Genomic DNA, 13,487 nt, shown 5'->3' with positions numbered 1-13,487 from the left:
ACTTGGAACCATTTTCTGTTAATGCTGTATTTGTTTTGGTCCTATAACTCTTTTATCCTCATAATTAGAAAATAACACCAATATTTAGGAAGGTGTTAACAGCCTGTTCAGCGGGCCCTGGCTTCCAATCTCTCCTTCAGAAAGCTTTCAGGGGCAAGAGATTGCCTAGTATCTTAAATGTAACACTGGAAGTAGTTCACAAGTCAGAGGTTCTCAAAAATGAAGTTATGTGAAAGGATTTACAAACAAAACTCACTGAACACACATAAGATAATCAGTCTTTTACTGAACAAGGCGGGTTAATGAAACCACATGTATCACAGAATTTACATTATGTGAATAAATAATGAAATTAATAATTCAAGAAACCCAGAATGAGCACCTAATATTCAAATACGAAAGGAGAAATGAGAGAAGGAGGCACAGATAAATCTGAAAACTCAACTTACCCTCTTAATAGACTCATTCTCCAAGGAGTGTGAATTATATTTAGAAGTCGGTGCAGAGGCCATACTGGAAACTCTACCAAGAAAGACAACATTCAGTATCAATGGAATTGTATGCAATTTCAAACATAACTGCAATTGAGAACAAGCAGGAGTACGCTTGACAAGCCCTGTTTCCCTCGTAGTCTCCAGTGGGAATGAGACACACGAAGTATCAACCACAACACAGCTCATGGGAAAGAGCTCCGATGAAGGTGCAGGGAACCGTGGAGGACCAGAGAAGGGGGAGCTCAGCAGAAGACACCACACATGTTCCCGGAATTTTTATTCCTAGCCTTCAAACTGTCATGGGAGAAAACTTAATGTTCACTAATTGTGCAACAGGCTTCAAATTTCCACATTTCTTAATTTTTAAAGACAGTTAAGAGGCAGCCAGGCGGAGTGATAAAAAGGGGAGACTGCTGAACTCACTCTTCTTTCCCCTTTAATAATTCTGTTTTCTCTAAATTAAGGCAAGTTAAAGTGGCATGGATTTGATGGAAGTCAAATTAGGAAGATTTGATTTAATCAGCATTTTCTAGGGAAAGTATATACTTCATTTAAATAAGGCTTATTCATCACAATTCAGACATAAATGAAACCATCATATTCGGAATACATACAATACCTTGGTAACCCAGGGGTTTATTTAGACTTTTGAAGATGATAGCAACAACAGGAAACTAAGTAGTGCTTTGGTTATTTTATTTATCAAAGTTAATGACACCGAGAGAGACATACGAAGTCACTGGTGGTTAAACCACATCCAATTCAGCAGGTGACTGTGGATATTTATAGGATCTTTTTTGCCAGGCTCATTAAAAAGACCAACCACTCACTAACAAAATATGCCACGGAAAACATCACTACCCCTTGGAACAAAACCTAGTGACTTGATAGCTGTGCACTGCTGTTCAATGTCCTTAAGTAAGGCCTGAGAGGTGAAAGAAGATGCAGATGAGGGTACCCATCAGGACAAAGAGGCAGCAAGATGGCCAGGTGAGAACAATCTTACAAGATTAGCACCGCCAGGCTTCCTCCACCAGAGCTCAGCTCTCCAAGGGCAAGGCTGGGGGTCCATTTGGGTCAAGGTTATCTCCTGGCACACGATGACACTCATAACTATTTGATGAACGAATGACTGATTATGTGCAAAACACACACTATTGTGAAACATGATGATGCTCTGAGCTTGTGTATCAGTTCACCAAATCCCAGAACACTGGAACTAGGAAACTACTGCAGAGGCTTAAACATGAACACTTAGGGCAAAATAAAATACTTCTTTATAGAAAGGAATACTAAACTTAAAAGACCTGAAACTATTAAGAGGTAGCACGATCTAAAATTAGAAATAACTTTTTAAAAAAGATTAATGAATAACTCTAGAATGAATTAAATGCAGACAAAATAGTTCAGACAATACAGCCTTGGAAAAAACCTCTCTAATCGTAAATTCAAATCCAGTCAAATAACCCATTATTCTCTGAGACAGCAGAATGGATGAGATGGACTGGATAGAGCAAGTCAGATGTTTCTGCCCTGAAATTATTCTACTGACTAAACAATATTACATATTTGGGAGATTTTCATCAGGAACGGATATAGAATTACTTTTAGTAATCAGATGCTATAATATTTAAAACATTTTTATCGTATAAGTCAATGTCTTCAAACACATGTTAAGTTATTACTGTCAAGCCAACATAAGACATTTCAAATGCTGGGTCATATAATCGACTCAGTCTTCACGGTCCTGTTTATAAACCATAAAAGAAAGATGAGTCTTCCTGTTTTCATCAATCCTCATTTAAAAACTTCAATTTAAAATGAACTAAATAGGGACTTCCCTGGTGGTCCAGTGGCTAGGACTCCGTGCTCCCAATACAGGGGGCCTGGGTTCAATCCCTGGTCAGGGAACTACAGCCCGCATGCCACAACTAAGAGTTCGCATACTGCAATTAAAGATCCCGCACACCGCAACTAAGACCTGGCGCAGCCAAATAAATAAATATTTTTTCAACATAAATAACATGAAGTAAATTTAACAGAGGGAGGCCCTCCTTTTCCCCTTATTTTTAACTATCTGATTGAGCTATAACTCACCTACTATATAACACACCCCTTTCAAGTGAACAATTGAACAGTTTTAAGTATATCTGTAGAATTGTACAGCTATCACCACAATTGGTTTTAGAACATTTTCATCACTTCCCCCCCAAAACCCCATACCCATTAGTAATCATTTATCACTCCCCATTCCCCCAGCCCCTATCACATATTTGCTTTCTATCTCTATAGATTTACCCATTCTGGATATTTCATATAAACAGAATCCAATAATATGCAGTCTTTATGTCTAAAGCCCTCATTTTTAGAGTTACCCTAGAAGACGCTACTATTAAAAGCTGGATTGAGTACAAAGCTGAGAAATCCAAGGGTCTGGGTAACATGGGTTAGTTCCATGATGAGGTTTGCTTTCAAATGTCACCAGTGAGCCTCTCTTTGTTGAAAGGTTGCAACAGACCCTTGAAATGTACAGGAGCTGGAGCAGCATGACACTGAACAGCACAGGTACTGAGCCGACTCCATTCAAATCCCGACTGTGCAATTCACTATTTGACCTTGGGTAGATTATTTCACTTCTCTGGGTTTCGGTTGCTATTATCTCTATCTTACTACAGCATAGTTGGGCAAAATGAAGTAATACACATGAAGGGCTTAGAACAGTACATGACATATTTGCTAACAAATTATTAGCATCCTTTTCAATAATGAAATGATAATAACTGAATGCTGACGCCACAACCAATTCTTCTACAAATTAGGTCTGACCCTAGAAATACTAGGAAGAAAGTTAACTACCACAGGGACAGTGCATGGCCAGTGGTGATCTAGCTATATAAAGCTTCTCTTGAAAAAGTACATGGAGGGACTTCCTTGGTGGCACAGTGGTTAAGAATCCGCCTGCCAATGCAAGAGGACAGGGGTTCGAGCCCTGGTCTGGGAAGATCCCACATACTGCGGAGCAACTAAGCCCGTGCACCACAGCAACTGAGCCTGCACTCCAGAGCCCACGAGCCACAACTACTGAGCCCGCGTGCCACAACTACTGAAGCCCACGCACCTAGAGCCCGTGCTCCGCAACAAGAGAAGCCACCGCAATGAGAAATCTGCACACCACAATAGAGTAGCCCCCGCTCACCACAACTACAGAAAGCCCGCATGCAGCAACGAAGACCCAACGCAGCCAAAAATAAATAAATAAATAAATTTATATTAAAAAATAAAGTACATGGAAATACTGTCTCATTTGGACCCTGTGCAGAGTTGTAGAAAACGTACTAGATGGGTGAGTGCAGGCCCTGAGCTGTCTCTAATATCCATATCTTCATCTATAAAATATCTCTGTTGGTCTAAATGGGGTTCAATAATAATTAGAAGCTATAGTAAAGTTTACAAAAGTCAGCTACCCTTTTGGTTATAGTGTATTTTGCCCCAAACCCCTAAAGATCAAGCTTCAATCCTTTTTATTTTAAAAAACATTGAATTTGGGCTACCTTGGCTTTAAAGTGAAAACTGAAACTTAATTCCCTATATATATGCTAATTTCAGGAATCTAACCAAAGGTAGACTTCTATCTTTTTTGATCCTGAAAAAAACTTTTGTGATGATTTAAGCCCAGTCTTCTCCTATTACCGAGAAGATGGCAGGAAAGCCTAGAGAGGGTACTATGACAAGACCCCAGCGTTGAGTCAGTGGCAGGACCAGCTCTAGCTGACATCTCCTAACAGGGCAGTATCCTTTCCATCCAGGGAAAAGTGAGTCCAAGTGATCTCTATTTTTCAAGAAGCCAGGTTGGATGAGACTGGTCCCAGTCTCAGTAGAGAAGGAGTTTTAGAGTAAGAAACATAGCTAGGAAAACTCATCTAGGCAAGCAATCTCTGAGACCCCCCCACACACAACCCCTTCAAATAAAGCTACATAAAGGTGGCATTATTTAACAAATCACATTTTAAAGTTACAGCATGGCCTCAATTGTGTCTCTCTTTAAATTCAAGCCAACTAACCTCAATGGTCTCATGGTATCTCCCTCTGTCCCTCCGTGTCCCTTCACCTCTCTTCCCCCTCTCCCTCTGTCTGTCTCCTTCCTCTCTTTCTCTCTCTGCCCCTCTCTCTCCCTCTGTCTCCTTTCCCTACCACTTACCACCTTCCAGATAACCTGTTGTTACTGTCCACCCTCCACACCAGAATAAAAGCTCCCACACCAGAATACAAGCCCCTACCAGAATACGAGCCCCCAGCAGATGAGGATTCTGGTCTGTTTTACTTAATGCTGCAGTTACAGCACCTGGTACAGTGCCTGGCACCCAGTTGGTACTTAATAGATATCCATTAAATGAATGAATGAACTGGGCTTTAATAAAGACTCAGCCAAAAAACTTAACTGTTGTTTGCCCGATATTTCACTTAAGTCAGAAATTTATGCAAGCTTAAAAAAGGGTAAAACCAATCCTTGGCTAATCAAGATGCTCAAGGCACCATGGCTCTGCACAGCAGAATGGCATTAACTTCTGGCGCCTTGAAGCACCATAAGGAACTTGCACCAAAAAGAACTACCATCCTGCACTACAGACTTTACAATGGAATAGATATTTCAAATTAAGGTACAAAGACCTCTTCCCCCACGCCCTTCTTCCAGACTAAGAAACCGCTCCCCTCTCCGTTGCATATGAAAAATAGGATTTCACAAAACACCTGCGGCAAACGTAACTATAAACACTCTCAAATAAATAAGGACCATTTTTACCCTTACCGGAAACATCTAAAAGCAGTAGAATTAGAAAATAAATTTGACATCCACCTCATTGGGCCTTTGCAAGCAAAATCTAAACTCCAAGGGGAGCTCAGTGGCCATGGTCACCGATTTGCAATCGATGGCCCTTGATTAGGGGTTTTCCCACACTTTCCGTGTACAAACAGTGAGGAAAGGCACACAGGCCTTCCTCTTTGGATTTTACTCGCTGTGCTTTCTTACTCTGTGTCGCTGTTTAAATGAAGCTTACGGGTGATCTCTCTCTGGAGGCTCCCTTGACAGCTGTGGGAACCTACCCAGTCTGCAAACCGACTTCGAAAGGCTGCCAGCGAGCAAGAAGTCCTGCACAAGCAGCCTCTGAATCCAGAATTCCAGGTCTTTCGAAGGGAGCTTTCTTTACTTGGAAGTCTGTTTTGAAAAAAATGTGAAATACTCAGGGCAGAGCTGCTCAGTACTCCCAGACCCAATGCTCCCCTTATTATAAAACAAAGTTGTGCAAAGCCCCTTTGGCTAGCCTGCAATGAAAGTCAAGGATATTATCAAACCAACCACAATTTTAAAAATCAGCAATATAATGCCTGTGCTCCAGGATGAAGGAGAAATATAATAAAAGGACAGTGATTTATAATAACGTATTTTTCAATACAAATTACACTAAAAACAAAAACACCCCCCGTTTCCAATTTGGCCTCTAGGGGGAGTATCGCCCCCAGTGAGAACCACTCGCAAAGAGAGTTCTGTTCTGCACCTGAATGCCCAGAAACACGGGATCTACAAGACTAACTTGTGCTGACTTTTGCAATAAAAGGAATCCAAGTCAGAAAAAAAAAAGTAAAGCTGTCACTGTTTGCAGATGACATGATACTATACATAGAGAATCCTAAAGACGCTACCAGAAAACTACTAGAGCTAATCAATGAATTTGGTAAAGTAGCAGGATACAAAATTAATGCTCAGAAATCTCTGGCATTCCTATACACTAATGATGAAAAATCTGAAAATGAAATTAAGAAAACACTCCCATTTACCACTGCAACAAAAAGAATAAAATATCTAGGAATAAACCTACCTAAGGAGACAAAAGACCTGTATGCAGAAAATCATAAGACACTGATGAAAGAAATTAAAGATGATGCTAATAGATGGAGAGATATACCATGTTCTTGGATTGGAAGAATCAACATTGGGAAAATGACTCTACTACCCAAAGCAATCTACAGATTCAATGCAATCCCTATCAAACTACCACTGGCAGTTTTCACAGAACTAGAACAAAAAATTTCACAATTTGTATGGAAACACAAAAGACCCCGAATAGCCAAAACAATCTTGAGAACGAAAAATGGAGCTGGAGGAATCAGGCTCCCTGACTTCAGACTACACTACAAAGCTACAGTAATCAGGACAGTATGGTACTGGCACAAAAACAGAAATATAGATCAATGGAACAGGATAGAAAGTCCAGAGATAAACCCACGCACATCTGGTCACCTTATCTTTGATAAAGGAGGCAAGGATATACAGTGGAGAAAGGACAGCCTCTTCAATAAGTGGTGCTGGGAAAACTGGACAGGTACATGTAAAAGTATGAGATTAGAACACTCCCTAACACCATACACAAAAATAAGCTCAAAATGGATTAAAGATCTAAATGTAAGGCCAGACACTATCAAACTCTTAGAGGAAGACATAGGCAGAACACTCTATGACATAAATCACAGCAAGATCCTTTTTGACCCACCTCCTAGAGAAATGGAAATAAAAACAAAAATAAACAAATGGGACCTAATGAAACTTCAAAGCTTTTGCACAGCAAAGGAAACCATAAACAAGACCAAAAGACAACCCTCCAAATGGGAGAAACTATTTGCAAATGAAGCAACTGACAAAGGATTAATCTCCAAAAGTTACAAGCAGCTCATGCAGCTCAATATCAAAAAAACAAACAACCCAATCCAAAAATGGGCAGGAGACCTAAATAGACATTTCTCCAAAGAAGATATACAGATTGCCAACAAACACATGAAAGAATGCTCAACATCATTAATCATTAGAGAAATGCAAATCAAAACTACAATGAGATATCATCTCACACCGGTCAGAATGGCCATCATCAAAAAATCTAGAAACAATAAATGCTGGAGAGGGTGTGGAGAAAAGGGAACACTCTTGCACTGCTGGTGGGAATGTAAATTGATACAGCCACTATGGAGAACAGTATGGAGGTTCCTTAAAAAACTACAAATAGAACTACCATACGACCCAGCAATCCCACTACTGGGCATATACTCCGAGAAAACCATAATTCAAAAAGAGTCATGTACCAAAATGTTCACTGCAGCTCTATTTACAATAGCATGGAGATGGAAGCAACCTAAGTGTCCATCATTGGATGAATGGATAAAGAAGATGTTGCACATATATACAATGGAATATTACTCAGCCATAAAAAGAAACGAAATTGAGTTATTTGTAGTGAGGTGGATGGACCTAGAGTCTGTCCTACAGAGTGAAGTAAGTCAGAAAGAGAAAAACAAATACCATATGCTAGCACATATATATGGAATCTAAGGGGAAAAAAAAAAGGTCATGAAGAACCTAGGGGTAAGATGGGAATAAAGACACAGACCTACTAGAGAATGGACTTGAGGATACGGGGAGGGGGAAGGGTAAGCTGGGACAAAGTGAGAGAGTGGCATGGACATATATACACTACCAAACGTAAAATAGATAGCTAGTGGGAAGCAGCCGCATAGCACAGGGAGATCAGCTCGGTGCTTTGTGACCGCCTGGAGGGTTGGGATAGGGAGGGTGGGAGGCAGGGAGATTGAAGAGGGAAGAGATATGGGAACATGTGTATATGTATAACAGATTCACTTTGCTATAAAGCAGAAACTAACACACCATTGCAAAGCAATTATACTCCAATAAAGATGTTAAAAAAAAAAAAGTTGCTCTGACTGTAGGCCACCTCGGAGGCAAGAAATGAAAAAGATGTGTTAAGATGCGCTCAACCAAACCACCCTGCACCAAAGAGAGATGTTCATGCCCCAGCCATTCAGAGACCAGGAACGATCAATTCAACCTCTATACTTGCTCATCCCACATGAAGACAAACAATGAACTGCAAAAGTAGGAGTTTATTTCATCTTCATACATTTTTCTTTGAACAAGGGTTGCAAACTTTTTCTGTGAAGGGCCAGAGAGTAACTATTTTAGGCTTTGTGACAGCTACAGGCAATAGGGAAATACAGGGGTGTGGCTGTATTCCAGAACGATTTTATTTACAAAAACGGGCTGCCACCCTCTGCCTTAAACTATCAAAATAAAGTTATTTCCAAGTGAAATTTCTTCAGCCAAAGTAAATAATAGTCATGTCCTATTTTAAAATCTTTTATATTGTTTTATTAATACTTCTACCAGCAGTCTATGTGCACTTTTTTTAACATCTTTATTGGAGTATAATTGCTTTACATTGTTGTGTTAGTTTCTGCTGTATAACAAAGTGAATCAGCTATATGTATACATATATCCCTCTAACCCCTCCCTCTTGCGTCTCCCTCCCACCCCTCTAGGTGGTCACAAAGCACCGAGCTGATCTCCCTGTGCTATGCGGCTGCTTCCCACTAGCTAGCTATTTCACATTTGGTAGTATATATAAGTCCATGCCACTCTCACTTCGTCCCAGCTGACCCTTCCCCCTCCCCGTCTCCTCAAGTCCATTCTCTACATCTGCATCTTTATTCCTTTCCTGCCCCTAGATTCTTCAGAACCTTTTTTTTTAGATTCCACATATATGTGTTAGCTTATGGTATTTGTTTTTCTCTTTCTGACTTACTTCACTCTGTATGACAGACTTTTAAACTAATATATAAGCCATTAACCCCACCATTCGTAGCTTATACCTTGTAAAATCGCACTATGACCAGCTGCAAAATCGTGTGACACAGTTGAAAAGAGGAAGGGAATCTGTATTCGGACCAGTTTGGCTTTCAAATCCCAATTTTGTCACTTGGTTAATAATAGTCATTCGACCTTGGACAGACTGCAGTTCTCTGTCTGTGAAGTGGGCATGATACTACCTACTTCATGGGGCGGTGATAAGTAACGTGTAAAATGCTGGCATGGCAGAGGGCAAAACAGAGGCACTCAAATACCAGGTCCCTTCCTCTTACAAGAGATGCTTTGAAGTCATTCCTCAAAGTGGCGCTGACACACTAGGCCGGATTTTCCATAAAATATACAATATCTAACACTGCCTAACCACTCTGCACACATTTTCTGAGATAATCCACCTAATCTTGGCAAAGCTCTAGACAGCCTTAAAGCAGGTTATTCTCAAAGCATGCCTACTTCCATTAAAAAAAAAAAAAAAAAAAAAAAGACAACACTCGACTCCTAGCCCAGGGAAACTTTCCATGGGATCCCTAACACGGAGATCTTGCCTCCTTGCCTTCTATTGTGACTCAAGGATATCGAAATACACTAGAGGTCTCAGAGTAGATCTAACTGTAGTTATTCCAAAAGAGTACCCCCTGTCAATGTAAGCGGCTTATTGTCCAAAAAGATACCTCCAACACATGTGTTAGAGCCCCCCCCCTTTTTTTTTTTTTGGCGGTATGCGGGCCTCTCACTGTTGTGGCCTCTCCCGTTGCGGAGCACAGGCTCCGGACGCGCAGGCTCAGCGGCCATGGCTCACGGGCCCAGCCGCTCCGCGGCATGTGGGATCTTCCCGGACCGGGGCACGAACCCGCGTCCCCCGCATCGGCAGGCGGACTCTCAACCACTGCGCCACCAGGGGAGCCCTGTTAGAGCCTCTTGATTTAACTCAGCCAAATCAAATCTCAGGGCTCAAGGGACATTGTTTTGATGACTCTTCTTTGGAAATTATAAAATCTTCAACAGTATTTCATTTAGAAACTCACTCTTTGTATCATTTTGATATTTACTATTCACTTTAAAGATCACAATACACTTACTTCCACTTCTTTAAATGTTGCCAAGACCTTTTGGCTAAAAACACTATAATTCAGATTCAGTGAAGAATGCATTTTGAATCATTTTTTCCAGTGGTTAGTGATGGATTCGAGCTGATCCACTCAGCCTAGTCCTTGGTCCCCTCATGACAAATGGCACATCTTCAAGACAGCTGATTGGCTCCAGCGGCATGCGCTGTGGCCATGGAACAGGGTAACTTTAGAAATGCTTCGTAACTTAAAATTGGTATGCTAACGCAACTATTAGAAAAGCCACCTACCAGCAGGTTAACTTTTTTTAATGTAAAAAGGCTACCTAGCAATTTTATATACACTTAGATCATTAAATTCACCAATGGATTTTGTAACCACCAAATACCTGCCAGTAAACAAAGTTTTAAAATAGGAACAAGATCAAGTTCCCCATCCACCTGCCAATTCCCAAACTCATGAGCCCAGCTGATCTGCTCCATGACAGAACTATTTTCCCCAGGCAGAAACTATTCCCCAAAAGCGTATTTTCAATTTATAAGTGAAAAGTACCTTCTTACACAGAAGTTAAAATGGTAATTGTTGGGCTTCCCTGGTGGCGCAGTGGTTGAGAGTCCGCCTGCCGATGCAGGGGACATGGGTTCGTGCCCCAGTCCGGGAAGATCCCACATGCCGCGGAGCGGCTGGGCCCGTGAGCCATGGCCGCTGAGCCTGCGCGTCCGGAGCCTGTGCTCCGCAACGGGAGAGGCCATAACAGTGAGAGGCCCGCGTACCGCAAAAAAAGAAAAAGAAAAAAAAAAGGTAATTGTTGAAGGTAAGAGTAAACACCTAAGAGCCACAGCTATAATAGTGAGGAAGGCGCTGGTTCAGAACATCGAACTTCCCACAGGCCTTCCCAGACTGGGCATTACTAACGCTGAAACCTCCAACTGGAATTAGCACTGCGGGGGGAAGGATTGGAAAGAAACTGAAGAGCAGATGCGCAGTTTCTAGAAAAACAAAGAGAGGAGAGAAGGTTGGAGATGAGCACCTGCCATTCAGCCCAATTCCTCCAGGCACGTTCACTGGGAGGAGAAGCAGGAGCTTCAAGACAGAGGAGGCTTCTGCCCGTGTACACATGCGCACATACATACAACGCACATGCTTCATTTCTCTGTATGTTGTAGAAATTTCTAACATTTCACTTCTCATGCTGTACTGCACTTACCTATCCATTGACATTTTATGTCTCTCTGTTAGATCAGAGCTTCCTAAGGCCAGGGGCTGGTTCCCACTGCGATGCCGTGCGGAGCAGCCTGGGCCCTCAGCTGATGAGGCAGTGAATACACTTCCACCCTCAGAAACCTGCGTGATCTTGGAGACAGCCTCTGGGCACTAAAGGTGCTCCAAGCTCCCTCCCTAGGGCTGATCTTTGTGTTGATGACTCCCTCGCATACCTGTATCATTTTCTACATATGGATATATCCCCAAATAATACGTTGAGTGTGCGTGGTTTTGAACTTTTATACGTAGGAGGAATGGTTACACATTCTGCGGGCCCTTGCTCTTCTCACACGGCACTGCTGTAAGAGCCACGGATGTGGACGTGGGGCGCCGGGCCCTGCTCCTCTTCCCTGCTGCAGAGCGGTCCACCGTTCCACACGCTGCTTGCCATGCTCTCCTCAGCGGCCACGTGAACTGGCTGCAGACACCGCTATTACGTTCCGAACAGCTTCTGGCACACGTGTCAGAACTGCGACGGCATTTGTGTGCCAGGTTTTCCAACACCTTTGTCTGACCTTGCAGGAAACTTTTTTTTTTAATTTCAAAATATATGGGAAAGATGGATAATGGGAGAAAATGGAGGCAAATCAACCATTTGAGAGGAAATGAAATTGCAGGGTTGTCAACACTCTAATTCAAGCAGCAAAGGGGAAAAGGGCAAGATAATGGATGGGAGTCTGAGTTTCTTGGGGCTGCTGAAACAAAGTACCACACACTGGATGGCTTACAACAGAAATTTCTTCCCTCACAGTTCTGGAGGCTACAAGTTTGCAATCAGGACGTTGGCAGGGCCATGCTCCTGTGAAGGCTCCCGGGTAGGAGCCTTCCTTGCCTCCCCCTAGCTTCTGCTGGTTGCTGGCATTCCTCGGCTTGCAGCTGCATCACTCCAAATCTCTGCCTCTGTGGTCACATGGTGCTGTCCCTGTGTGTCTCTGTCTCTTCACATGGTGTTCTCCTTTCTTATAAGGACACCAGCCATACTGGATTAAGGATCCACCCTACTCCAGTATGACCTCAACTAGTTATATCTGCAGTGACCCCATTTCCAAATAAGATGACATTCTGAGTTACAGGGGGCTAAGCCTACCAACATATCTTCTATGAGGACACAATCCAAAGTAGAGCAAGCAAGAGGTTAGCTTCAGAAATTAACAATCTACAAAAAGGTCGACATACGGTTACCAGAACAATTTAGCTTGTCAATCCATATATAAACATTCACTGAACACCTATTAAGTTAACCAGCACGGAAATATTAATATAGCTTCTTAGAAGAAATAATGAAATGACACCAGGCTAATCATTTCTGAGATACTCCTTACTCGACATATACAATTATTTAATCCTGTTTCCAAAGAGGTCAAATATCAGTCAACAAATGCATACTAGGCAACTACTCTGGAGCATGGTGAGAAATTCTAAAAAAAAAACTGAGATAGGTCTTCAAGGAGCTAGCAACGGAGTTGGGGAGCTGAATAAATATAAGACAAGTTAAACAGCAATAAAGACAACGAACAGGTATAAGTTAAATAGACAATTAAAGCAAATTGGCTTCCATTTACTGATTTTCTGCTACGTGCTAGGCATTGTTCTAAGCACAGATGAACTCCTTCAATACTGCCAACAACCTCATAAGGCAACTACTAATACTCCTTCATATGAAAACACACAACCCTGAGCACAGGAAGGTTAAACATGTCCACCAAGAACTTTCGAAACTGGAATTCAAACCCAGGCAGTCTGGTTCTCTTACCCACTATACCCACTAACAGATGTCTGTTGCTCTAAATTCTCTAATTGATGATCAAATTAAAAAATGAAAACGTTATGCCTCCTGCTTATACAGCTGAATAAAAAAAATTTTTTTTGGAATTCCATCTCTGTAATAAAATCTGGTCACAAATAAGAACACTAGACTTCATTTTAAATATGATTAACCAAATAGTGACTTTCCCC

The 13,487-nt window shown here is 41.7% G+C and overlaps 1 protein-coding gene across 7 annotated transcripts in view; it reads right to left on the bottom strand.

Moving 5' to 3' along the window:
* The window catches only part of MTM1 (myotubularin 1), a 98,236-nt gene that overhangs the window by 72,368 nt on the left and 12,381 nt on the right, over positions 1–13,487 (bottom strand). For 4 of the 7 annotated variants that reach the window (XM_027097907.1, XM_027097904.1, XM_027097906.1 and 1 more), the window contains exons 1-3: positions 10,821–10,839; positions 5,598–5,709; positions 450–522 (exon numbers count right to left, since the gene is read on the bottom strand). In XM_027097907.1, coding sequence (XP_026953708.1) covers positions 450–466 — 17 coding nt within the window. In that variant the 5' untranslated portion in view covers positions 467–522; positions 5,598–5,709; positions 10,821–10,839. Of the gene's footprint in view, positions 1–449; positions 523–5,597; positions 5,710–10,820; positions 10,840–13,487 lie in introns of those variants that run through there. The other 3 variants (XM_027097909.1, XM_027097905.1, XM_027097911.1) reach the window with 2 other exon arrangements.

Source organism: Aethalodelphis obliquidens, unplaced genomic scaffold (genome assembly GCF_003676395.1).
Source record: "Aethalodelphis obliquidens isolate GAN/ISIS:26980383/991018 unplaced genomic scaffold, ASM367639v1 scaffold118, whole genome shotgun sequence".
Taxonomy (NCBI): domain Eukaryota; kingdom Metazoa; phylum Chordata; class Mammalia; order Artiodactyla; family Delphinidae; genus Aethalodelphis; species Aethalodelphis obliquidens.
Note: the sequence above shows the minus strand (reverse complement) of the source record. Positions and strands in the feature narration are given on the sequence as shown.